The sequence below is a fragment of the Pan troglodytes genome, chromosome 18 (genome assembly GCF_028858775.2).
Source record: "Pan troglodytes isolate AG18354 chromosome 18, NHGRI_mPanTro3-v2.0_pri, whole genome shotgun sequence".
Classification (NCBI taxonomy): Eukaryota; Metazoa; Chordata; class Mammalia; order Primates; family Hominidae; genus Pan; species Pan troglodytes.
The window spans coordinates 76,234,035-76,261,138 of NC_072416.2; the positions used below are offsets into that span (position 1 = coordinate 76,234,035).

General features: G+C 45.4%; 1 protein-coding gene across 6 annotated transcripts in view; it reads left to right on the top strand.

Moving 5' to 3' along the window:
- Nucleotides 1-6,703: 6,703 nt before the first annotated feature.
- The window catches only part of WWOX (WW domain containing oxidoreductase), a 1,110,761-nt gene continuing 1,090,360 nt past the window's right edge, over nt 6,704-27,104 (top strand). For all 6 annotated transcript variants that reach the window (XR_010152460.1, XM_009431284.4, XM_001144696.7 and 3 more), the window contains exons 1-4: nt 6,704-7,459; nt 15,945-16,009; nt 17,306-17,363; nt 22,488-22,666. Coding sequence is in view for 5 of the 6 variants with exons in the window: in XM_009431284.4 (XP_009429559.4) it covers nt 7,353-7,459; nt 15,945-16,009; nt 17,306-17,363; nt 22,488-22,666 (409 nt within the window). In the remaining variant the exon portion in view is untranslated. The remainder of the gene's footprint in view (nt 7,460-15,944; nt 16,010-17,305; nt 17,364-22,487; nt 22,667-27,104) is intronic.

Consider the following 27,104-nt stretch of genomic DNA (forward strand, 5'->3'; position numbering starts at 1 on the left):
ATGCTGGTCAGCGACTGTTTCCTCCTGTTGCTCTCAGATCCATTCCCTCCCTTTCTTCTGGAGAGGAGATTCTTCCCAGGTGCCCAAGCCCTCTGGCTTCTGGGTGGTTTCATCCGATGAGAAGCCCTGGCAGGTGACTTCAGGGAGCCAGCTATTCTTCTCCCTATGACCTCTGCAGGGTTTTCCTGCAGCAATTATTCTTTCTCCAGGGTCCAGTCCCCTCAGGGCAGCCTGTCGTGGATGAGCAGTGACTATGTGGGCTGGTGTCATGGGTGTAAAAGAATGAACCAAGACAGTTGTAGGTAAAGAAAGGCGGATTTATTAAAGGCAGTAGGAAAATCTGTTGCAAGGTTGCAATGGGCAGAATCAGCAGAAGAGGAGCTGACGGCAAGGATACAAAGGCTTGTTGGAGATTTTATATAGTTTTAAAATGATTCTTGGGCTGATGGATAACGCCAAGGTAGCAGGGAGCTAACTTGCATTCTTCTGTCAGCCGAAGTGTTTGATAAATTGAAGAGTTAGATGACAAGCAGGAAACTTGTGTGCTGTGTGCGTTATCTGTGCAGGAGGGCCATGTGTCTGGGGCCGTAAAGAAAGGCCGATCTATAGCTTCCTCTTTGCTTTCCCCTGGTCCCGCCAGCCTGACTCCTTTTTCCTAATTAGGACTCCACATAGCCCCCTTCTTGCCTCTGGCTCCCTAGCTTCTGTCATAGCTCCTCTTCGTCCCTCCAGCCTGTGTCCTGGAAATGACTTTCCATTCTGGCTCATCTCTCACTTGCATCATTAGCCCGAATTTGTCTTCTCACCTGTTCCATACCCTGTGTAATGAATTCCCTCTGTCAAATTTGAAATGTTTGCTGGTGTTGGGAGCTCATGCCTGTAATGGCAGTGCTTTGAGAGGCTCAGTCAGGAGGACCACTTGAGCCAAGGAGTTCGAGGTTACAGTGAGCTATGATTGCATCACTGCACTCCAGCCTGGGAAACAGACCAAGACCCTGTCTCTTAAAAAAAAAAAAAAATCCAAATGTTAATACTGGCTTATTTTCCTGATCAGACCCCATCATATATATGATGACATGTGTTGACTTATTTAATATCTTAACACGGCTGTGAGGTGGGCATTACTATTATTTTCATTTTTCAGACAATGAAACTAAGGGAAGTTGAAGGGCTTGGCCACTGTCACAGTTTGTGACATAAGTTGGGTTCAAAAGATAAATTACAGGAAACTAACATGGGAACTCTCCCTGTTTCAGCATACCTTACAGGTCTTGGTTTAAATTTGTCTTAGAACCTTCAATCCACAGTTCTTTGGGTTGACTGTTGACCTTCTGCTAATTCACTGTTATTTCTGGATATAAGGAGTCTGTCTCTATATATATATCAGAGACAGCTTTTTTTTTTAAATTTGTGTGTTTGAATGAATAGATGAAATACAAACATATCTTCCTAAATAAGGACGCATTGATTAGAAGAGTTTTCCATAAGACTGCTGTTCAACATTCTTCCTTATTGGTTACTTCTCAATGAGAAATTATCAGAAGAGCTAGGATGCCTCCCAGATCTCATTGGTACATTGAGTTTTGCACTAAAGCATCAGGCTTAATTTTCCAAGGAATGGCAATTTAAGTTAAATCAGGTTTGCAGAGTTGTCGGGGTGTTTGTGTATTTGAGGTTGGGAGGGGAAGGAAACGATCATCTTCAGGGTAATGATAATAAACTAATAAAATGTGGCTCCAGGAATGTTGCACTAAAACTTTGCGCCTCCTGCATACATTTCTTTTGAGTAATGCCAAATTGTGTTCAGTAAAATCTGATCAATCTTATGTGCGTAAATTGTCAGTTATTGCAGAAGTAATCAGTCAAAAAGAAAAGAAAGTTTAAATGTAGAAACCCTTGTTAGGAGCTGGGCTTTAGCCTTTAAAATCGTGGGTGGATAGGGCCATCTGGTGTGCAGTTGTGTAACTAGACATTGCTGTTTTTTTTTTTTAACCTCCTTGCTAATAATCAATGTGATTCATTTGTCTTTACAAAAACAAACCATTCTTTTGTTTTTTTTTTTTTCCTCAACTTTTACTTTAATTTCAGGAGTATATGTGCAGGATGTGCAGGTTTTTTACACAGGTACATGCGTGCCATGGTGGTTTGCTACACAGATCTTCCCATTACCTAGGTATTAAGCCCAGAGCCCATTAGCTATTCTTCCTGATGCTCTTCCTCCCCTCCTGCCTCCCTCTGACAGGCCCCACTGTAGGTTATTCTCCTCCATGTGTCCGTGTGTTTTCATCATTCAGCTACCACATAGAGAACATGTCTAGTCTGTTTTCATGCTGCTGATAAAGACATATCCGAGACTGGGAAGAAAAAGAGGTTTAATTGGACTTACAATTTAAAAAGAGATTTAATTAGACTTACTCCACATGGCTGAGGAGGCCTCAGAATCATGGCGGAAGGTGAAAGGCACTTCTTCCATGGTGGTGGCAAGAGAAAATGAGGACGAAGCAAAAGTGGAAACCCCTGATAAACCCATCATATCTCATGAGACTTACTCACTTCACCAGAATAGCATGGGAAAGACCAGCTCTCATGATTCAGTTACCTCCTGCTGGGTCTCTCACACAACATGTGGGAATTTTGGGAGATAAAATTCAAGTTGAGATTTGAGTGGAGACACAGCCAAACCATATCAATGTGGTGTTTGGTTTTCTGTTCATGTGTTAGTTTGCAGAGGAGAGTGGCTTCCACCTCCATACGTGTCCCTGCTAAGGACATAATCTTGTTCCTTTTCATGGCTACATAGTATTCCATGGTGTATATGTACCACATTTTCTTTATCCAGTCTATCATCGATGGGCATTTGGGTTATTCTATGTCTTTGTTATTGTGAATAGTGCTGCAATGAACATATGCGTCCATGTATCTTTATAATAGAATGATTTCTGTTACTTTGGGTATATACCAAGTAATGGAATTGCTGGGTCAAATGGTATTTCTGCCTCTAGGTCTTTGAGGAATTGCCACACTGTCTTCCACAATGGTTAAACTAATTTACACTCTCACAAAGGGTGTAAAAGTGTGTCTTTTTCTCCACAACCTTGCCAGCATCCACTGTTTTTTGACTTTTTAATAATTGCCCTTCTGATTGGCATGAGATGGTATCTCAATGTGGTTTTGGTTTGCATATCTCTAATGATCAGTTATGTTGAGCTTTTTTTCATATGTTTCTTGGCTGCATGAATGTCTTGAGATGTGTCTGTTCATGTCCTTTGCCCACTTTTTAATGGGGTTGTTTAAAACAAACTATTCTTAAGGCTTTCTTAGGGTAACATTTGGAGAACATTGGCTCATTCCCAAACATAAGCCTTCTCAAACCGATTATAATCTAACCCTCACCAAGTTAAGTAGGGCTTGCCTGCTGATAGATCCTCATCAGAGCAAAGTCAAAGCTAAAGTTCAGGGGGACAGAAACTGAGTAAACAGAGGAAGCCAGTAAGGAGAGAGCAGAAAATGTAGCCCATGGGAGGGAGGAGACAAACCTCAAGAGGAAAAAGTTCCCAACGCTTGCATGTCTTACTTCTTTAACCTCATAGAGCCCAACAAATAAGTTATAAGAAAGGGAGAAGAGGCCGGGAGTGGTGGCTCTTGCTTGTAATTCCAGCACTTTGGGAGGCCAAGGCGGGTGGATCACGAGGTCAGGAGTTCAAGACCAGCCTGGCCAAGATGATGGGGAAACCCCGTCTCTACTAAAAATACAAAAATTAGCTGAGTGTGGTGACGCTCACCTATAGTCCCAGCTACTTGGGAGGCTGAGGCAGGAGAATCACTTGAACCCGGGAGGTGGAGGTTGCAGTGAGCCAAGATTGTGCCACTGCTCTCCAGCCTGGTGACCGAGTGAGACTCCGTCTCAAAAAAAAAAAAAAAAAAAAAAAAAAAAAAAAAAAAAAAAAAAAAAGAAAGGGAGAAGAAAATGTGATCATGATAACCATTCCCACCATTACTGCAGTCTGGACCAGCCAGCCAGATTTCCACAGCATGTCTCTGACCTGCAGAGGGGCTAGCAAGGTGAGAGGCATCCAGACCATGCTACAGAACTCAGTAATCAGAGCCTGTGCTGGAGCCACCAGCGTCCCAGGACCACCATGTGAACCTCCTGACAGGAGCAGGCTCCTCAATGCCTGAAAAGAATCTCAGCAGAACTCCTGTGATTCATAAGTGACTCATTTACTAACTTATTGTCAGTATAGATTCTCCACTGGGAGAAGACTGGCAACTTCTGGAGACATTTTTGGTTGTTACAACTAGGAGAGGGGCATCTACTACTCGCATCTAGTGGGTAGAGGCCAGAGATGCTGCTAAACATCCTACTGTGAAGCCCCACCACAAAGAATGATCTGGCTCCAAATATCAGTAATGTCGAGGTTGAGAAACCCTGGTGTCAGCAGCGGGAGAAGCCTTAGAGGGAATTTCCAAAGTGGTAGGATCAGCACAGGATAGACCCTGAAGTTTAAACTTCTTTCAGGGGGACCGCTACACAGTTTGGGGAACACCATGGTATATCACTAGCTGTGGGCTGATGCCAAGTTACAGGTAACAGATGCCAGCAGAAGCTCTGGCCAGAGGAAACCAAGATAAACCTACAGACAGTCCTTGTGAAACTGAACAGAGTCAAAGATAATGAATGGAGAAACTGAGGCTAATCAGTTGGACCTCATTCCTTCCTCTCCCCACAATCAGGGGATCTTATGACTGAATTTCCTACAAATAGCAAAGGAATAAGTAGGCTTAGGTGAGAGGGGAAAGGGGCTAAATTGAGGGGAGCAGTGGAGCAACAGATTAGTGGTAGCAGATTTATTTTTATTTATCTTTTTTTGTTGTTGTTGTTAAGACAGAATCTTACGCTGTCACCCAGGCTGGAGTGCAGTGGTACAATCATGACTCTCTGTACCCTTGAACTCCTATGCTAGAGCCTAGGAGTAAATACTAGGATTACTAGTAATTACTCTAGGATTACTAGAGTAATCCTCCAACCTCAGCCTCCCGAATAGCTGAGACTACAGACATGCACCACCACACTGGCTAACTTTTAAATTTTTTGTAGAGATGGGGTGGGGGGTGGGTGGGGGGGGTGTCTCACTATATTGCCCAGGCTGGTCTTGAACTCCTGGGCTCAAGCAATTCTCCTGCCTTGGCCTCCCAAAGTGCTGGGATTACAGTTGTGAGCCACTACGCCCAATCCAATGATAGCAGATTTAAACACAGGTGGATTTGGAAAAAAAATCTTATGATAGGTTTAATATGAGTCAGCAGGGCTGTTGAAACAAAACAGTGCTTTGTTAAGCTTGTTTTTGGTTGGTCAAATATAGAAAGGCAGGTGTCTCCGCTAAAGAGTACGTAGAGCAGGAATCCTAAGCAATCATCCATTTCAGAACATGAAGACAAATAGCAGCTGCCCCTCCCATACACTGCCCATTAAAATATATACTTTTAAAATTCCTTATTTTCAATTTTATTTTTTTGCTCTCTCAGAAGAATCAAATATATGTAATTATTCTGATGGAGGCTTGCATTCTCTGGGACCTAGGCCTGAGAAATCACGGTCAGTAGATTTCCCTATAACATGGGGCTGGGAAGCAAGTGCCAAACAGGGAATGTTCTGGAAAACTCCTTAAGCACAAGCTGAAGATATGTTTGAGGTTTTGGATACAGAACATTTATAGGATATCTTTTGGTGGTCCAAGAGGACTTGAGTGTACCTTGTAAATACAGGATTTTGTTTTTAATTAGATTGATTCACAGAGAACCAAACCTAAGGAATCACACCATTCATTCATTTGTTCATTTAATAAATTTGTAGGTTGAAGCATTTACCAAGTGCTGGCAATAGAAAGAAGTCCCGGGTGTGCTTTGTCAGTTTAGTCGGGACTACACAAATGAGTCAATAACTGTAGTGGAGTGATGCGATCTCAACTGCCAGGAATCCCCCGGCTCTCCTCTCTTCCTGTGCCTCCTCAGGTAGTTAGCTATCCCTTCTTTTATTTTCCTTTCCTTTCCTTTCCTTCCTTCCTTCCTTCCTTCCTTCCTTCCTTCCTTCCTTCCTTCCTTCCTTCCTTCCTTCCTTCTTTCCTTCCTTCCTCCCTCCCTCCCTCCCTCCCTCCCTTTCTTTCCAGATTCTGGACCCATTCCAGACTTACTAAAGGAAATTCTCTAAAGGTGAGGCAGTTTTTTAAAGACAGCAGCTCTCTCTGTCGCCCTGCTGGAGTGCAGTGGCCCGATCATAGCTCACTGCAGCCTCGACTTCTTGGGCTCAAGTGATGCTCCCCCTTCAGCCTCAATGAGTAGCTGGGACTACCGATGTGCACTACCACGCCCGGCAAACTAAAAAAATAATTATTTTTGGTAGAGACAGGGGTCTTGCGATGTTGCCCAGGCTGTTCTCAAACTCCTGGCCTCAAGTGATCCTCTTGCCTCAGCCTCCTAATGTGTTTGGATTACAGGCATGAGCCACTGAGCCCGGCCTAGCTACCCTGTCTGAGTTGTGCCCACTACACAAAGGTGTCAGCTACATGAGATGTCTATGCATTACTGGCCTGGACCCCACATTAAGTGCTCCGTAAACATCAGTCTCTGTTATCAACAGCACTGTGTTTTGGCTGGAAGAAAGTTCTCTAAAACCAGGAAATCAGGAATCAGCAGTTTTAAGTTCTCCAGGTTATATTTTAACATTGTGTTCATATACAAAACAAAGGTTGTGAATCAGCACGAATGCTGGCAAGCCCTGGAAGGTTTGTGATCACGGACTTTCACGAGACCCCAAGGCAAGGAGAGACAGAAGCCCAGGACAACAGCATGGGCGCCGCTTTTCAGTCGGGCGCCGCTTTTCGGTCAGGCGCCGCCTGGACTACATTTCCCATATCCAATTGCCGTGCTCCTGCAGGATTGGCCAGAACAACGCGGAAGTGATTACGGGTCGCCCAGCAACGGGCGGAGTCCTGGCCCGAAACTGGATGCGCACGCCCCTTCCCTGCGGCGGGGAGGCTGACAAGTCTCCGCTCTATCTCTAGCGCCTCGGAGCGCTCTCCGGCTTTGCTGTCTAGCCCGGCGGCAGCGCGATCTCTTAGGCACTATCACCGCCTTCCTCTCCAGGCCCTGCCCCTTTGACGCCGGCAGTCGCGATATTGCGGAGACTGGATTTCAGCTTCGTGGTCGGCGGAGCGGCCCCTGGAGGGCGCAGTGCGCAGGCGTGAGCGGTCGGGCCCCGACGCGCGCGGGTCTCGTTTGGAGCGGGAGTGAGTTCCTGGGCGAGTGGACCCGGCAGCGGGCGATCGGGGGGCCAGGTGCCTCCACAGTCAGCCATGGCAGCGCTGCGCTACGCGGGCCTGGACGACACGGACAGTGAGGACGAGCTGCCTCCGGGCTGGGAGGAGAGAACCACCAAGGACGGCTGGGTTTACTACGCCAAGTAAGGGGGCCGCAGTGGGGCCGCGGACGCACCTGGGACCCTACACTGCCCACGGACGCCACCTGCGCGGGGAGGGCGCGCACTCCGGCGCCGCGAGTGCGGTGCAAAGTGAAAGTAACTGTTAAGGAGCTTCAGGGAAAAGAGTCCAGGGTTCCCAGTAGGGGCCGGCCCCCTTGGTGGGCCCTGGGTCCAGCGGGGGTCACCTGGCGGCTTCCCGGCGCGCCCTCTGCTGTTCAGGATGCAGCACTGCGCGGCGCGGCGCGGCGAGGGCAAAGCGGCCTCATCCCCGCCAAAAAATAAAGATGTTTTAAAAAGCACACATGCTCAGCTCCCTCCTGCAGGCTCTGGGTTGCAGGGATAGGAGTTTAGTTTCGTTTCGTTTTGTTTTGTTTTGTCCAGACCGGTATTGCTCAGTCATCCAGGCTGGAGTGCAGGGGTGCCATCATAGCCCACTGCAGCCTCTACCTACTGGGTTCAGGCAATCCTCTCATCTCAGCCTCCTGAGTGGCTGGGACTACAGGCGTGCACTACTATGCCCGACTAATTTTTTAAGTATTTGTAGAGACTAGGGTCGCACCATGTTGCCCAGGCTGGTCTCGAACTACTGGGCTCAAGCAGGCCACCTGCCTCAGCCTCCAGAATTGAGATTACAGGCGTGAGCCACTGCGCCTAGCCAGGAGTATTTTTTAGCAGCAGTCCTAGATAGCTTCACTATCATTTCCTGGGAAAGTTTTGGAAACCCCAGCAGAGGCTTCATCTTTAACTGTGTGACCTTGGGCCATTGAAATAACGTTTAATCTTAGTTTTCTCACCTGTAAAATGGGTTGATATGAGGGTCAGTTCAGGCACTGTGCGTAAAGCACATAGCACCGTGTCTAATAGGTACTCTCTGTTCCTTAACTGTCTTTCCTGATTGCTCTTAAGATACGACAGTGCGTCTTATATCGGCACCTTAGAATCACCTAGGAAATGTCCTAAATACACGTTTTGGGTCTCCATAGAGAACCTACTGCAGCCGACTCTCAACTTGGGGAGTCTCTTTTTTTAAGCTTTCCAGGTGAGGTGGAATATCACCTGGTTTTGAGAAACATGGATGTAAATCTGATTTTCAGCATCTGGGAAACTTTTTTTGTAAGAGCCTTTTTCTGGGCCCCACTTCCAGAGGGTTTTTCTTTTTCTTTTTTTCTTTTGAGACGGAGTCTTGCTCTGTCGCCCAGGCTGGAGTGCAGCGGCGCGATCTCGGCTCACTGCAACCTCCGCCTCCCGGGTTCACGCCATTCTCCTGCCTCAGCCTCCCGAGTAGCTGGGACTACAGGCGCCCGCCACCACGCCCGGCTAAGTTTTTGTGTTTTTAGTAGAGACGGGGTTTCACCGTGTTAGCCAGGATGGTCTCGATCTCCTGACCTCGTGATCCTCCCGCCTCGGCCTGTCAAAGTGCTGGGATTACAGGCGTGAGCTACCGCTCCCGGCCTTTTTTTTTTTTTAAAGACAGGGTCTCACTCCGTCGCCCAAACTGGAGTGCGGTGGTGCGATCTCGGCTCACTGCAACCTCTGCATGCCGAGTTCAAGCGATTCTTGTGTCTCAGCCTCCCGAATAGCTGGGATTACAGGCGCCCGCCACCAGGCCTGGCTAATTTCGCGCTGTTGGCCCGGCTGGTCTCCAACTCCTGGCCTCAAGTGATCCACCCACCTCGGCCCCCCAAAGTGTTGGCATTACAGACAGGAGCCACTGCGTCAGCCCAGAATATCTGATTTAATTGGTTTGGCCCCTCCCCTCTCCCTTGGTAGGTTGGAAAAAAATCTTCCCTCCCAGGTGATTCTAATCTATGCAAGGATGTGAACCACTGCTGCCTTTGGTGGCAAGGTAGAGAAAAAACAACCAAGTTCTGATGAGTTCGTTCAAGACACACAGAGGTATTATGTGCCAGGCCTTTGGCTGGCACTGGTTATGCCGAGGCAAATAAGAGCCAGTTGTCATCCTTAGGACCCAATCTTATTAGGTCACAGTGACATGTGTAGGACTGTCCCCACGCAGTGTGTATACCAGGAAGTAGAGTGTCTGGCATGAGGTGTGTGTAGGTAGTTGGGGGGATCGTGAGGGAATATGGTGGCACCCTCACAGTAACCTTCACTTCCTGGGCTCAAGCGACCCTCCCGCATCAGCCTGTTGAGTACCCGGGACCACAGGTGTGTGCCTCCACACCCAGCTAATTATTACATGTTTTGTAGAAATGGGGTCTCACCATGTTGCCCAGGCTGGTTTGAACTCCTGAACTCAAGCCAGCCTCCCTCCCGAAGCACTGGAATCACAGGCCTGAGGCACTGTGCCAAGCCCAGAGCGGTGTTTTGAGCGCAAGTAGAGGTGGGTGGGGCAGGAGGGCAGTCTAGGTAGAGGGAACAGTGAGAGGAGAGACCCCCTGCATGGCCTGTCCAGGGGCCTGTGATCTTTGTGAGGGTCCAGGAATGTGAAGGTTAAGGCAGGGAAGGGAGGACCCAGTTCAAGGATTTCTGTGCCTTGCCGAGAAGCTTGGGCTCTGTTGGCATAGCCAGAGAGTGGCATTCATTCAGCTTGTGAATTCTGGAAGAATTTCTGGCTCTGGAGAATTAAAGGGACATTTCCAGCAGCAGAGCTCCAGTAGCCTTTGCAGGGGTGGAGGCAAGCTCCTGAGCGGGCACTTGCTGTTCCTCTCACCTGTACATTTGTCGGGGAAAGGCTCCTTCTCATCCTTCAGAGCTGAGCTTACATGTCACTGCCCAAGAGACCTTCCTAACTGTGGGTGTCCCCTCGACCTTGTACTGGTCACCTTGTTTCTCTGCTTCTTCGTGCTTAGCCTTGGCTGTGTACTCCTCCTTGTTGGCCCTGTCTCCCTTGCCCAGGTTGCAGATATCATGGGGCAGCTTGTTCATCTGAGTGTCCCCAGTGCTTGGCACCCAGAAGCCGTAAGATGAGCCCCTGTGGGATGAGTAAATGAATCATCTCGGGAAGGTCAGCCGCGGGCTTCTGTGGGTGGGTGGGTGGTGCACTGGGCCCCAGAGTACAAAGATGCACATGACCTGCTTCCGGCTTACTAAGCCCACCTCTGCCTCTGGCTCTGTGGGGTGTTTCCTCCTTTGCCACTCAGCCCCAGAGGTGCTTCTGCTTCCCTGCAGGCTTGCCCTGGAGCCTGGCGCTAGGGCCCTGGGGCTCCCTTGCTCCCGCTAGCCCTGCGTGCCCCCTGCACCTGCCTTCCTGCTGCCTGGCATTTCTCCCATCTGCTTTCTTCCTGAGTGGCCCCTGGCCAGGGGACTCGGGTGCATACATGGTTTCCAAACGCCTTTCCTCCAGCCCTCCCGACTAGTGTCTTAAATCTCAAGCTGGCCTCTCTGGCTCCGCTGTTTTTTTTTTTTTAAATTTAATTTAATTTTAAATTCCGGGATACATGTGCAGGATGTGCAGGTTTGTTACATAAGTAAACCTGTGCCATGGTGACTTGCTGCATTTGTCAACCCATCACCTAGGTGTTCAGCCCCCCGTGCATTAGCTATTTATTGTTTACACCAGCTGAGATGCCAGGGCTTGGCTGGCTCTCAGCTGGAGGGCTCACTCTCTGGACCTTGTGTCCGTCCCCGCTGGCCCTCACTTCTCTGGGTATCAGGGTTGAAAGGCTGAAATTCTTTGGGTGTTAGCTTAGGATGCCTCTGATCCATCCTAACCCGACATTCCCTTGATCTCTCCTGATCTGTGAGCATCCTGGCCCTTCTTTTCTTTTCAGTTTTAATTTTTGCGCTGGCTCCAACCCCTTTTCATTCCTGACTCTGGAAGTGACACCTGTTTTTCTCTTGGGGTTTGGGAAACTTTGTGGTTGTTCTTTCTAGGAGGCTGCTCTTTGAGTCATTTCTTTTCCATATTGTTTCTCCTACTGTAGCAGGGCCATGGCCAGGGATAGAGGCTGTAGCTCCCACTGAGACCTCGGGGTCTGGTGGAACCCGGTCTTGTGTGGGTGCTGCCGGCCTCTCCTGCTTTCCCACCTGCCTCACGGTTCACTTGTGTGCCTCAAAGGCACACATGCCCTAGCGCTCCAAAGCCCACCAGGGTGGGCTCCCAGGGGTGAGGTCGAGGTAGACCGGGAACCCAAGAGAGCTGGTGGGCCTTTCTTCTACCCCTCTCCCCTCACAGTCTCAGAGCAGCCCCTTCATGGGAGATGGGAAGTGAGGGACAAGGTCTCAGTGTCAGAGCCGTCCTTGTTTGCCCTTCCCCGTGCCTCTTATGAAGCTCAGGCCTTTTGGCAGTCAGAGGCCTCGATGGTGCCTGTGTCCACAGGGCTGGCTGTCCTCACCGGCAACTCTAGATCTCCCTGCTAACTTACACTGTGCTCAAAAAACACACACATGCACGCACGCACGCACGCGCACACACACACACACACACACACCCATAGGCTGGCCATGGTGGGAGGCCAAGGTGGGAGGATCGCCTGAGCCCAGGAGCTCGAGGCTGCAGTGGGCTATGATTGCGTCACTGTACTCTAGCCTGGGCCACAGAATGAGACCTTGTCTAAAAAAAAATTAACAGAAAACACCCCATACGTGGAAGTGTGGTATTCACATAATATGATGTTCACTTAATTTTGAATCCTTTGGTTTAAGTTTAGATTACTCTTAATTATCTTTTTAAATGACAAGCTTGTTGAAAGAATAAAAAATCAAAGACGGCTTCTATTTAAAGGAGAATACGAGAACGCTTAGGGGACATGTGTTCTTATTTTCTCTTCATTAAAAAGTCATTTAAGGTTATAATTAAAAAGAACATCTTTTAATTAATTTTTATATTTATTAAAAAAAGTCTTCTATTGAAAGGTACAGTTCTTAGTTCTTCCCGTGTTAACTCACTCGGTCCTCTATAACCCCAAGAAGTAAGTGCTGTTATTGTCCCCATCTAAACTGTTGAGGAAACTTGAGGCATGGGATTAAATGACTTCTTCAAGGGCAGAGTGGCTGGCAAATGGGAGACCCAGAAAACCTTGGCAGTTGGGCTCCAGAATCTTCACGACCAAATTAGTCTGTCTGCTTCAGCTGTTTCCGGATTCTTCCCCAGGGATGGTTGTGTCCTGCAGGGGACGGCTGGCAACGTCTGGAGATGCTTTCTGTTGCCACAGCTATGGGACTGGGGTATTGGCATCTGATGGGCAGAGGCCAGTGGTGCCCAAGGCAGCCCCGCAACAAAGAATGATGCAGGCCGGGTGCAGTGGGTTCACGCCTGTAATCCCAGCACTTTGGGAGGCCGAGGCAGGTGGATCAGTTGAGGTCAGGAGTTCGAGACCTGCCTGGCCAACATGGTGAAACCCCATCTCTACTAAAAATACAAAAATTATCCCGGCATGGTGGCAGGTGCCTGTAATCCTAGCTACTCAGGCTGAGGCGGGAGAATTGCTTGAACCCGGGAGGCAGAGGTTGCAGTGAGCTGAGATTGCACCACTGTACTGCAGCCTGGGTGACAGAGTGAGACTCTGTCTCAAAAAAAAGAAAAAAAAAAAAAAAAAAAAAAGAATGATCCAGCCCCAAGTGCCACCAGCAGTGAGAATAAGAAACCCTGATTCAGGCATGTTCTGTGAAAGTCAAGAACGTAGGTTGACAGAGTTTGTTTTGTTTTTTAAATGTCTTTCTGAATAAATAAAAACTGTTCTGAGTGAGTTTTGTAGTTCCTTTGGAAAGTATTCATTCTGTATGTTTACATTTGTGCACCTGCTGTGGGCCAGGCATGAGGCTGCATGTCTGAGGGCCCAGCTTCACCTACTAAGGGCCGAGAGGCTCTTTCTGTGCCAGCCTGCCTGCCAACAAGGCTCAGCTTCCACTGTTAAGGGTCATTTTGTGGATTTTTTTATTTTTATTTTTAGGTTGAGTCTTGCTTTTTCGCCCAGGCTGGACTGCAGTGGCGTGATTTTGGCTCACTGCAACCTCCACCTCCCAGGTTCAGGAAATTCTCATGCCTCAGCCACTCAAGTAGCTGGGATTACAGGCATGTGCCACCATGTCTGTCTAATTTTTGTATTTTTAGTAGAGATGGGGTTTTGCCATGTTGCCTAGGCTGGTCTCGATCTCCTGGGCTCTAGTGATCCTCCCGCCTCGGCCTCCCAAAGTGCTGGGATTACAGGCGTGAGCCACCGTGCCCCGCCACTTCATGGATTCTTGAGGGCAGAGTTTTTTGGAGCCAGGCTTCAAGCACATTTGATGTGTGCCTATGAGATAAAGACTGCTTTTAATGGCAGGCAAGGAAAATGCAACTCCATCTCTTAACTTTCTTGAAGAAGCTTGAGACACAGCTCCGCAAGGGGCAGGAAGGTTTCATGTTATTGCCAATGCTTGGTTTATCTGATTGCTGTTGCCATTCATTTTGAAGGAGAAGCAGGAGTTGGTATACCAATATTCCCACTGTGCCAGCAGAGAGCGGGTTATCCTTACCAGAGAGCCAGAGAGTCAGAGCGGGTTTTTTTTTTTTTTTTTTTTTTTTTTTTTTTTTTTTTTTGAGATGGAGTTTCACAATTGTTGCCCAGGCTGGAGTGCGCGATCTCAGCTCACCGCAGCCTCTGCCTGCCGGGTTGAAGCAATTCTCCTGCCTCAGCTTCCCGAGTAGCTGGGATTACAGGCATGTGCCACCACGCCAGGCTAATTTTGTATTTTTAGTAGAGACAGGGTTTCTCCATGTTGGTCAGGCTGGTCGCGAACTCCCGACCTCAGGTAATCCGCCTGCCTTGCCCTCCTGAAGTACTGGGATTACAGACATGAGCCACCGCGCCCGGCCACAGAGCTGCTTTTTTTTGCAAGTGATATTGGATGGTGGTTGATGTACAAAGTAGGAGTTTGTCTTTGCTACTGATACCGTAGCTGGTACAAGGATTTAATCGTTCTCCAAGCACTGTCACAGGTGTCATGTGTCTCGCCTTTTCAGCAGCTCTGTGAGGTGGCAGTAGCCCTGAGGAGACTGGCTGGACTCAGCTAGCATGGGCTGCTCAGGTCTTCAGCGTGCTGAGTGAGGCATTCCTGCACTATGACAGAGAGCCAGCTGCCAAGACTTTGTCAAACAGACCAGAAGCCAGCAGTTCATGAAAAGACCTTGCTTGCAAGTTGTAGAATTTTTTAGAAAATTCGTGCTCTCTGTATTTATTTTCTGTAAAATAATTGATAGGGAAAGAATGTTCACATCTTATCATCTAGATGTTGCTGATTAAATAATATAACTTTCTGGTTTGGCATGAGTAGGTGAACTTTTAGGAAACCCAGCCTACCCTTCGAATGCCTCTTGTAGCACCTGGCTGTTTCCCTGTTAAAATAATTGTATGTTTTCCTGGATACCTTATTACCTGGTGACACGTGTTTCTAGTTATTGACCTACGATTTTAATTATAACTTTGGGTGGTGGTCTGAAATGAAATGTTAAGTTTGACGCAAAAATCGGACTAGTTTGTGTAACTGATTTGTTCAAAATAATAGCTTACATTTCTCAGAGCTTTTTGTATGCCAAGTGCTATGCGAAACCCTGGATGTACAATATTCTTATAGCAGCCCCTGAGATCAGTGCTAGGATTATTTCCATTTTGCAGATGAGGGGATGGAGATTAAGGAGTGGGGTCACTTGACCAAAGGTGCACAGCGCACAGCTAGGTGCCCTATGGGAAGGTCTTACTGCATCTCTTAACTACCTCTTGGGACCAGTTAGGAACCAGTGCTTAATGAAACACTTTGAAGTTACATCTGTGGAAAGAATAAACATTTTAGCTGAGCAAAGGTGGCATGGGCTTCTAGTCCCAGCCACTCAAGAGGCTGAAATAGGAGGGTTACTTGAGTCCAGGAGTTCCAGTCCAGCCTGGGCAACATAGTGAGACCCTGATTCTTTAAAAAGAAACACAAATAAATAAACATTTAAAGAGATTATATAAATTAGATATTATGAATTTTGTCCCTACATCGTGGAATAAAACCAAAACAAATACACAGCAAAATGCCTCTAGATTTATTTATTTATTTATTTATTTTTGAGACAGGGTCTTGCTCTGTCGCCAGGCTGGAGTGCAGTGGCATGATCTCGGCTCACTGCAACTTCTGCTTCCCTGGCTCAAGCGATTCTCCTGCCTCAGCCTCCCGAGTAGCTGGGACTACAGGCACGTGCCACTGTCCCCAGCTAGTTTTGTATTTTTGGTAGAGACAGGGTTTCACCATGTTGGCCAGGATGGTCTCCATCTCCTGACCTTGTGATCTGCTCTCCTAGGGCTCCCAAAGTGCTGGGATTACAGGTGTGAGCCACCGCTCCCGACGGCCTCTAGATATTTTGAGTGATTCAGCAAACCTCCTAAAGTTGACCCCGTAGCTGGGGTCACAGTCCTCTTTCTCCTTCTTCCCCCCACTTCCTCCTTATATCTGGCTATCTGGGAGAGAAAAAATTTAATACAATTGATTACTTTTTAGAAGAGTTAATTTTTACTTATTACTGTGGATTTTTTTTTTTTAACAGTCACACCGAGGAGAAGACTCAGTGGGAACATCCAAAAACTGGAAAAAGAAAACGAGTGGCAGGAGGTTTGTATGTTTTGTCAAAGGATCTTGGATGGAAGCATTAAGTAGATGAGGAAATGTCACTGGCAGAGAGGTGACAGGTTATTGTGTGTTTAGGGAGGGCTCTCTGGTAGAGAACCAGACTCCCACTCTGAGGAGCTTATGGGATTTGGCAGAAGAAGATGATGAGATCGTAGGGTGGAGTGAGGATGATTTCTTACTGGTCTTAAAGTACCGAAATGGCCAGATGTGGTGGCTCATGCCTGTAATCCCAGCACTTCGGGAGGCCAAGGCGGGTGGATCACCTGAGGTCAGGAGTTTGAGACCAGCCTGGCCAACATGTTGAAACCGCATCTCTTCTAAAAATACAAAAATTAGCTGGGCGTGGTTGCATGCGCCTGTAATTCCAGCTACTTCGGAGGCTGAGGCATGAGAAGTGCTCAAACCCAGGAGCTGGAGGTTGCAGTGAGCCAGATCACACCACTGCGCTCCAGCCTCGGTGACAGAGTGAGATGCTGTCTGAAAAATAGCGACAACAACAACAACAAAAAACAGAAAATAATTGAGGCCTTTGATTCACAGTTTATGATGTTTTCCTATCGTTGCAGTGTTTATAAAATTGTTCTTGGCTATACTATGGAATTAAATATATAAGTATTTGGAAATTTCGTAAAGATTACCATGACTTCTAGGTGATTCTGAGCTACTGTATGATCCACGGAATAGAAGTATAAGAAAGGGACAGGCATGGTGGCTTGTGCTTGTGATTCCAGCCCTTTGGGAGGCAGAGGTGGGAGGATCACTTGTGCCCGGGAATTCGAGGTGAGCCTAGACAACATAGTGAGACCCCGTCTTAAAAAAATATATGAGAAGGTTCCTGCCCTTAAGAGGTTTAGGATCTAGTTGAAGAGTCAGTGAGTGCACATGAAAAAAATTGGCCGTGCCCTCTAATATCATATGAGGCATCACAAGTCAGCATATGAATGACGTTGGGTGCCTGCCCTGCATATACATATGTTCTGTGAGCTCATTCAAGGGAGAATTCCCATGGATTGGCGCAACCAGTATGGTTTATAGAGTGATCAGGAATAAAATAGGTTTTCTTCAAAACAAGAGGCAAAAATGTGGAGCCCAGGTGGGATCATGGGCCTTCTGCAGCTGCCGCAATTGGAACATGTGACGAAAGCCAGTTGATGTGACAACTGCTGGGTCGGAGGGACAGGCTTGGGGGCGGGGCTGGGAGGGCTCCTCCCCTTCCTGACCCAGGGATGGTCTTTACTTCTCCCTGGCACCTGTAGACCTGTCTTTCTTGTGTTTCAGATTTGCCATACGGATGGGAACAAGAAACTGATGAGAACGGACAAGTGTTTTTTGTTGAGTAAGTGTCTGCAAAGAAACCACTCTCAGCTGTTTTGCTTTTTAATAGGAATTTTTAATTATAAAAGTAATACACAGTAACTGTAGAAAAATACAAAGTATAATAGTATATATCTGTAATCTTAGCAGAAGTGACTACTTTTAACATCGCTGGAACTTTTAACATCGCTAGATTTATTCTTCTATTTTCGACGCACACGCATCCTTAAAAAAAGAAAAGTAGGGAGGCCAGGCATGGTGGCTCATGCCTGTAATCCCAGCACTTTGGGAGGCCGAAGTGGGTGGATCATGAAGTCAAGAGATCGAGACCATTCTGGCCAACATGGTGAAACTCCGTCTCTACTAAAAATACAAAAATGAGCTGGGTATGGTGGCACGTGCCTGTGGTCCCTGCTGCTCGGGAGGGTAAGGCGGGAGAATCACTTGAACCCAGGAGGCGGAAGTTGCAGTGAGCTGAGATCGCGCCACTGCACTCCAGCCTGGGTGACAGAACGAGACTCCTTCTCAAAAAAAAAAAAAAAAAAAAAAAAGAGGAAATGCACTGTGTGGACTGTTTAGTAACCTGCTTTTTCCACGTAATATATTTTGAGCATTTTCTTGTGTCCATATCTATTTTTCAAAAAGATGCTATTTAGCAGCTCTAGAGTTATTATTTTGTACAGATATACTATAATTTATCAAATTGCCTATTGGACATTAATGCTAAATTCCTGTTATAGAGAACCTATAATTATAAATAATGTATTGAGCATCCTTATCTGTAAGACTTTTTCACCTCTCTGATTCTGTCTTTAGGATAAATTCCAGTATCACGCAGCAATAGTAACCACCTGTCCAACATACAGCGTGAGCCAGGCCTGATTCTAATCATCTTGTATCTGTAGCATTAGGTCATTCGATCCCCACAGTGCCCTGAGAGGTACTATTGTTATCATCCCTAGCTTACTACCAGTGACACAGACTTGAGGGGGTAAGTGACTTGTTAAGGATCCCACAGCAAAGAAGTAGCACAGCCAGGCTTTGAGCCCAGCACCTGCTCCAGGGACTGTACTCTTGACCACTGTAGTTAAGAGGAGAATTAATGTTTCACAACTGTCAACATTTAAATTAGAAGCTTGAATAGTCTTTGACAGGATTAGGATTGGTTGGTTAATAGAAGTTGATTTGGGCAGGAATTTTTTTTTTTTTTTTTTTAGGTTGTGAATGTAACATAAACGTTTCAGTATTTGATTCAAGTACACCAACATTTAGGGGTCGGGCCAGCCCTGCTCTTTGAGTGTGAGTCCACTGCATGGATCCAGTGTGGTCTTCCTTCCCTAAGCATGCCTGTAACATAACATCTACAATTTCTACTTTCACTTTATGTGGGTGAAAGAGTACCTAGGTGCCGAGGCAAGAGACTGAAGGCACAAACTCTTTCAGTATAATAAAGAAAATAGTTAGAATAAGAATAGTCATAATACAGGTTAGATATAGAGATGATCATGGACAATTATCAATCATTACTATAAACACTATTAATCATTAGCTTTTAATATTACTCTTTGTGGCATTACTAACATAACCTAGGAATAACTGGCACGTATAGGCTCAGGTGCTAAAGGGACATTGTGAGAAGTGACCTAGAAGGCAAGAGGTGAGCCTTCTGTCACGCCCGCATAAGGGCTGCTTGAGGGCTCCTTGGTCAAGCGGTAACACCAGTGTCTGGGAAGACACCCGTTAGTTAGCAGACCGCGAAAGGGAGTCTCCTTTCCTTGGAGGAGTCAGGGAACACTCTGCTCCACCAGCTTCTTGTGGAAGGCTGGATATTATCCAGGCCTGCCCACAGTCATCCGGAGGCCTAAACCCCTCCCTGTGGTGCTGTGTTTCAATGGTCACGCACCTTGTCCACTTTCATGCTCCTCCCGTACTCCTGGTTCCTCTTTGAAGTACGTAGTAGATAGCGGTAGAAGAAATAGTGAAAGTTTTAAAGTCTTTGATCTTTCTTTTAAGGGCAGAAAAGAAAATGCTGACGTATGCTGCCTTCTCTCTCTGCTTCGGCTACCTAAAAGGGAAGGGTCCTCTATCCTGTAATCACGTGACTTGCTTCACCTTGTCAATCACTTAGAAGATTCACCCTCCTTACCCTGCCCCCTTGTCTTGTATGCAATAAATATCAGCGTGCCCAGCCGTTCGGGGCCACTACCGGTCTCCAGGTCTTGGTGGTAGTGGCCCCGCCCCGGGCCCAGCTGTTTTCTCCTTATCTCTTTGTCTTGTATCTTTATTACAATCCCTCGTCTCTGCACACGGGGAGAACACCCGCTAAGCCCAGTAGGGCTAGACCCTACAACTTTAAGGTTGAGCAAACACAGTATTTTCAAAGAATCTGATTGCTACATCATTTGGGAGTTTTATGGTATTTTTCTAGCATTTTCACTGTAGTTGATTGAACCAAAACTTTTTTTTTAGCTGCTTGTCTTTGAGGCTCTCCAAAGCATTCGACCACATTTTCATAGATACCACTGACACTATTTTTCACCTCTCATGTTATCAGTTTGTGTAATAGTAGCTTGCTGGTAATGTAGTTACAGTAACAAGTTCAAATGACGTATGTGTTTTTTGAGCAAACCTGGTGAACTTTTGGTGCAAAACCAATATTGAGAGCAAATAGGCCAAAGCTTGCTTGAGAGAAGTCTCCCAGGCCACCATAGGCATCCCCAGGAAGACAGGGCTGTCTGGCAGTTGGATAGGTGGGAGTGCCTATTATTTGTTAAAAGGCTTTTTCCCTAACTTGTGAACGTTTTTTTCCCCTCAACTAATTAAGGATATCAACGCATTGGTTATATGTTGGAAATGGTTTTTTTTTTTTCTTTTTCTTTTTCTTTTTTTTTTTTTTATACCGGGTCTTGCTCTGCTATCCAGGGCTGAGGTGCAGTGACACAGTCACAGCTCGCTGCAGCCTCAACCTTCTGGACTGAAGTGACCTGCCTCAGCCTTCTGAGGAGCTGGGACTACAGGCTCATGCTGCCATGCCCAGCTAATTTTTAAAGACTTTTTTTTGTAGAGACTGAGGCTCAGTATGTTGCCCAGGCTGGTCTTGAACTTCTGGCCTCCAGCGATCCTCCTGCCTTGACTTCCCAAAGCATTCATATTACAGGCATGAGCCACCACACCTGACTGAATTTCTTAAATTTTTTATGTAGTCAAATCAATTTTCTCCTGTGCAGTCTTTGCCTTTGCATTCACGCTTGGAAAGTTACTCCCTGAAATGGGTATTAATCAACCAAGAGCAGCAGTTCTCAGGCATGGTTCCTGGACCAGCAGCATTAATATCACCTGGGAATTCAATAAAAATGTACATTCCCAGGCCCCCACCCCAGACCTACTGAATCAGCACTGGGGTGGGGCTGGTAATCTGCACTCTAATAAGTCCTCCAGGGGATCCTGATGCTCCCTAGCTTGAGAGTCACCCGTCTAGAGCAGGGGCTGTCTACTTTGTCTGTAAAGGGCTAGATAACATGTTTTAGGATTTGCGGGGCATATGGTTTCTGTTGCAATGATTCAACTCTGCCTTTGTAGTGCTAAAGCAGCTATACACAATATACAAGTGATGGGCATTGTTGTGTTCCAATAAAACTTTATTTACAAAAACAGGCAGTGGGCCAGATTTGGCCAGCTCCTGGTCTAATCTAGAGGAGTAAGCAAGGGCTTTGGGGGGAACCTGGAAATTGGCTCCCCTGGCTAGTTGTCACTTTTCTGAGCCTGTTGCAGTGGTGTGCTGGTAAATGTTTAGCACCAGGTCTTCAGGGGGAAAAAAGCCACTGTTTGTTTCCACAGTATAAATACTTTGGCCATAGCTGATTTCATGCTGCCAAGGTGAAGTGAGGAATTGGGAAGAGATAGTCACGTTTGGCTCTTGTAAGCCAGTTTGAGCCAGTCTAGCATAGAACTGCTCTGTTGTGTGTGTATAATATTGGAGTCACAAATTAAGGATGTTATAAATCGAATGAGGATGAGGATGGTAATAATTAGAATAAAGGTTGGATTATTACTCTTGAGTCTTGGTACTTATAGGGAGATGAGTATATATTTTAAACTGTAATTTTACACACACATACTTTTAAAATATGAAATCTTATCTATATTTAGAGGCTTCTTAATAGTTTTTAAGATATTCTCAGGTCTTTATCTCATATCCCAAGAATACATTTAAGATATAAAAAGTAAATTCTATTAGAAGGAGTACTCTTTTCATCCATATGTGCCTTTTTTTTTTTTTTAATGGTTAGCCAGGGTCTTGGTCTGTCACCCAGGCTAGAGTGCAGTGGCACAATCATGGCTCACTGCAGCTTTGATCTCTTAGGCTCACGTGATCATCCTCCTACCTCAGCCTCCCAAGTAGCTGCGACTACAGGCATGTGCTATCACACTCGAAATTTTGTTTAGTGTTTGTAGAGATGAGGTCTAACTATGTTGCCCAGGCTGGTCTTGAACTCCTGGGCTCAAGTGGTCCTCTTGCCTTGGCCTCCCAAATTGCCGAGATTACAGGCGTGAGCCACTGTGCCCAGCCTCCAGTATATTTTAATACCATTTCTACAAGATTTAGATCAATTCCAAATCAAAATGAGTGCTCGTAGGACGTATGAGTGCAGAGTCTTAAAATGAAAATCGTTAGAATTTTGTTAGTTGGCAGGTTTCTTATTTACAACTAAGACTTTATCATTTTGAGTTTTCTACTTCTCTACGTCTTTAGGCCCTTGCACAGGACTAAGAGATTTAATTGAAATCTACTGAAAAGGGTGGCTGACAGATCTTATAGCTACATTTACATGAATTAGATAAAAGCCCAAAACCTTCTCAAGAAGCCTTTTTTGAGATCTAAGGATACATGGCAATAGTTATTGTATGTTACAGCGTATGTTATAGGCAGTTCTGAAGGAAAGGAGTCGATGACTATCTTTTTTTGGCACAAATGTGATCCTTCTGGAGGCCAGAAAATAGATTCAGTGGGCCCCAGTTCTTTCAGGTTTAAGGAATAAGCATTTTGGTCTATGAAAAATGGGGTTTGCCTAAAGTATAAGGTTGTCTTATATTTATAAATGCCTGTATTCATTGCTGTGGGTTCACTGCTTTCTCTTTTGGGCAGCCATATAAATAAAAGAACCACCTACTTGGACCCAAGACTGGCGTTTACTGTGGATGATAATCTGACCAAGCCAACCACCCGGCAAAGATACGACGGCAGCACCACTGCCATGGAAATTCTCCAGGGCCGGGATTTCACTGGCAAAGTGGTTGTGGTCACTGGAGCTAATTCAGGAATAGGTAGGCTCTTCACTTAGTTATTTATCTTTGGGACTGCTATAATGAGATCCACTTAGATCTAGCTATAATGGAATTTTGTTTAGTGGTTCTCTGATTTAAACATGACTTTTATCCTTTTCAGCTATCGTTTCATTAACATCACTACCTCTTTTTAAATCCTAATGTTGTCATGGAAGCCTGTGTAGGGGCTGACCTTGAAGTCTCTGAAAGCTGAACACTCAGCAAAAGACTGTGGCTATTTTGGTATTCAGGGATGAGAGACAACAGGCTCCGTCTAAGAGTTTTTGACCTGGTCTGCATGGTGTATGGGCATATTCCAATTACCTGGGTTATTCAAACCAAAATTGATTGGTAATAGAATACGGGGAACAACAAGGTATTATGTCTTTGGAACAAAGGATACTACAGGTTTCGACTGGTCACTGAGCATATCATTTTCTTTTGGGCACAGGATCTTATTTCTCTATAAAATTGGAGAATGAGTTCCTGTCTTCACCTCTTAATTGCCAATGTTTACCCACAGGGACTATCATGGGTAGATGGCTCAAGAGGGTATCCTTGCTTCAATATGATGGGCCGTTAAGGAGACAGGAGCAAGGCGGGAGCAAACCATAACTCTTCATAGGATTTTATTCTGATTTTGCTTTGATCTATTTACATAAGTATCTGAATCAGTGAGAACCACCTGCTTTGAGTTTAGATATGCATCTTCAGATTTGTCGACATATGAAACGTTGCATTTGGCTGTCTTCTGTCAAGTTCTCTCTGTCCTTTTGGTCCCCCGCAGCCCCCACACGGCCCCCTTGATGCCCTCCTCTACTCATTTGTTTCTCTTTCCTAACTTTGTTTTTATTTTTATTTTTTGTGGGTATATAAAGGTGTTTATATTTATGGGGTTCATGAGATGTTTTGATACAGGGATGCAATGTGAAATAGTCACATCATGGAGAATGGGGTATCCATCCCCTCAAGAATTTATCCTTTGAGTGATAAACAATTCAGTTATACCCTTTTAGATATTTTAAAATGTACAATTAAGTTATTATTAACTATAGTCAACTTGTTGTGCTATCAAATAGTAGGTCTTATTCTTTCTTTCTATCTTTTTTGTACCCATTAACCATCTGCACTTCTTTCTTAATTTTGAACAATTCCTTGAAGCTGCAGAAATATTTTCTAGCATGATTAGGGAGGCACAGGAGGTAAAAATACATTGTTGAAGGGTCAATTATTGTGTTGTACAAGGTGTGAAATCTACCAGGTTGCCATCCGAGTGGAGAATTTTTTTACTGTACTTGCCTATGAAGGTAAAGAAGCAAATGGGAATTTTTTTTTAAGAATTGAAAGGATTTTATTTCAAATCAACTCTCATACCTCATCCTGGGCTCCAAATATGTTCAATCCACTTGTCTGAACTTCTGCATTGGAGTAAATTTTATATAATTGTCATTGAAGTCAAAACTGATGGCGTAATATTTAAAACAATGGCTGGATCCCCAATCTAAGAAGAATACATTTTGTTGATCATATTAAGTACTGTTAAAGTGAATGCATGGACCCATACAATTGTGGAATAATTAAGAAAAAAGGACTTAAGTGCTTAAAAATGTCTTTTTAACAATTTAACAAGTTAACCAGAAACTTTAAAGATCTTATTCTCTTAATCTTCTAGCTAGACTCTTTTTCTCTAATGAGTAAGGTATGTGACTACTGATTGTTTTTTGTGTTAAGTGTTCGAACTGCTCCATGTGACATTAGATAGCAGGCTCTTGAATAGAGCTAATGCTCTTTCAAAGATTTGCAACAGCAGACCTGCGACATTGTAATCCAGGACTGATAGAGTTGGTTCAGAATATTAAAAGGGTGATCTCTAGTTAGATACATAAGTCTTGATGGAGAGGAGGAGATTCTGAAGCATTGAGAATAAATTTGTGGTTGCTGAGAATGGCCCTCACATGTTGGAGTAAAGCCAGAAACTCTTTGTGCCTCTTCACAGCTCCCACTTCCCCCTAAGACTCTTCCTTCCTGATACCTATAATTCATTTTGCGGACACTGCAGGAGGTGTCTGCGGTCCAGTTGGAGGTTGTGGCAAATTGTAACGCTCAGGATGGCACAGATGTCGCACAAGGTCTTAGGGAGACCAGCCTTTCCTATTCAAGTGCCCACAGCTCTTTCCCCAGCTGTCACCTTCCGCAGGAATGGCCTTTAACACTGTCACCTCACCCCATTCCCCTCCACTCTTGGGAAGCATACGTCTAGGCGATTGGTGAAGATTTTTATTCTGAATTTTTGAAATAATATCGTACTGCAAGTTCCAGGCAATCAAAAACTCACAAATCACTTTCACTCTGCAGCAGTGGTATCAGGTCTGAAGAAAGGAAGAGGCTGCAGATCGGCACATGGCTTTGCTAAGTTAGCTTTTATATCCTGCGTGGCTGCCTTAGAAAGTGTCCTTGCCCAAGTAGGCTGTGGCTTCTAGATAAAGTCCTTCTACTAAGCTATGAAACATGTCAATTTATAAATTGCTATCACTACTTTAGTTCCGCTCATTTAAAAATGAAATAGCTGAATGCCGAGTGAGTGAATTGGGCATCTTTACTTCCAAGATTTCTGGGGCATTCAGGAGTCATATTCTATCTAAGCTTTAATGGTGTTGGTGTTCCCTTTCCTTTGGCCACTCAAGGGAGCCTGTTTTCTTTGGATAAACCGTGAAATCTTTAACCCTGTGAATGTCCGTTTTCTCTAAGGCGGGGTGGACTGAAACATAACATAACAGGATTTATTTTGAAAGTGGTGACTCCACAATAAAAACATAGATATCTAATTTGCCTTACAAAAGCCGATTTGCAAATCTAGTATTTCCAGTGGTTCTTTCGTTCTTTCTTTCTTTTTTTTTTTTTTTAATGCCCCACATTACGCTGCTTTGTTGGAATTGCCATTGGTGAGGATCTTACTGATAAAGAAGGGGACATCCCTCCCTTGATAGACTTTAGGGTTGCACTAGAGCCATGCCCCCTTTGAAGTGGCCTCTAAGCAAACTCTGTCTTGTCATCATTTTCCTCTCTGCAGCTGTAAGTGATACGGAGCTGTATTTTGAGTTTTTGATACTGATATTACTAAGGCAATTGGAGGGATTCTTAATTCATCTAAAAAAAATCAGGGATTCTGACAGATAAAAGGATTTGGAGGAAATGTCAGAATAAAGCATTGTGGGTTCATGAAGTCCTAGGTTTTATAATTAAGGTTTATAGGCAGGTATTACTGCTGCTGACTGGATTGGAGATGAACAAACTGGATTCAGCTGTCTGGATTGGAGATGAACAAACTGCCATCTCTGGGCTAACTCTGACCCACTGCCTGATTTTGTAAGTAGAATTTTTTTTGGAACACAGCCATGCCTATTTATTCCCATTCCTATAATGTTGAACTACTGTTTGTGTATATTCAGTTATCCCAAAATAATATGGCCGTTTGCATGTTACCAGAAGAGTCGCCCAGTTGTGGCAGAGATCATCTAGCTCGCAAAACTGTAAATATTTACTCTTTGGCCTTTCCCAGAAAAAAGTGCCGACTGCTATGTTAGATACTCCAGTTCATTCAAAGTGATATCACCCTAACATTCTCTAAATTAGCCACAGCTTAGATGAAATTTAGGCAAATGGAATGCCCCAGGCCCCAGGAAGACTGTGGCAGCACATTGTATGTAACTGTTGGGGATGTTGCCTGAAACCCCCCCTTTTTTTTAGGCAGCTGCAAGGATTAGAATGTTGCCTCCTCAGAAACTAACACTCTTCTCTCCTTGACCTTTGTTTAACCAGCTTTCTGAACCTGAAGAACTTTGTAGATTGAAAGCTGTAGCTTGTGGACCTCTCTCTGTGGAGATCAGCATCTCAGTATCCAGGGGGAAGCCATCTCTTCACCCAAAGCTTCCGCTAGGAGATCAAGAGGCCCGGAACCCCGCAGTCCTGAATGCTAACCAGTAGAGACAAGGGAGGAATTCATTTCTGTTTGTGTTCAACATAGACTGAGCAGGAAGGGCCAGGTGTTTTACGGCTCTTTGGAGTTAGCAGCTTGATGGCTCTGATTTGGTAAAAGCAATGGAAATGCCTTCAGCACGGTGAACATTACATGCAAATGTTGGGAAGTGTTAGGAAAGGGAATTTTTTTAGGCGAGGGAATTTCGCATTGAGGAAGGTCCCTGCTTCGTTTTTAGACACAGCCTATCAGTCAGCTAATTTGGCTATGCATATAAATACTTTAGTATAAAATGCTGCCCCCTGCTACCTGCAGGCTGACATGTTGCTCATCAAAGGCAGGATCCTTCTAATGAGGGATTAGTTGGATGCCTAAATGTGGGACCACCTACTCTTCATTGTCTTAATTAGCTAGATGTTTGTTGGAGCGCATGCAAATTATTTTCTGTAAGCAGACAGATTT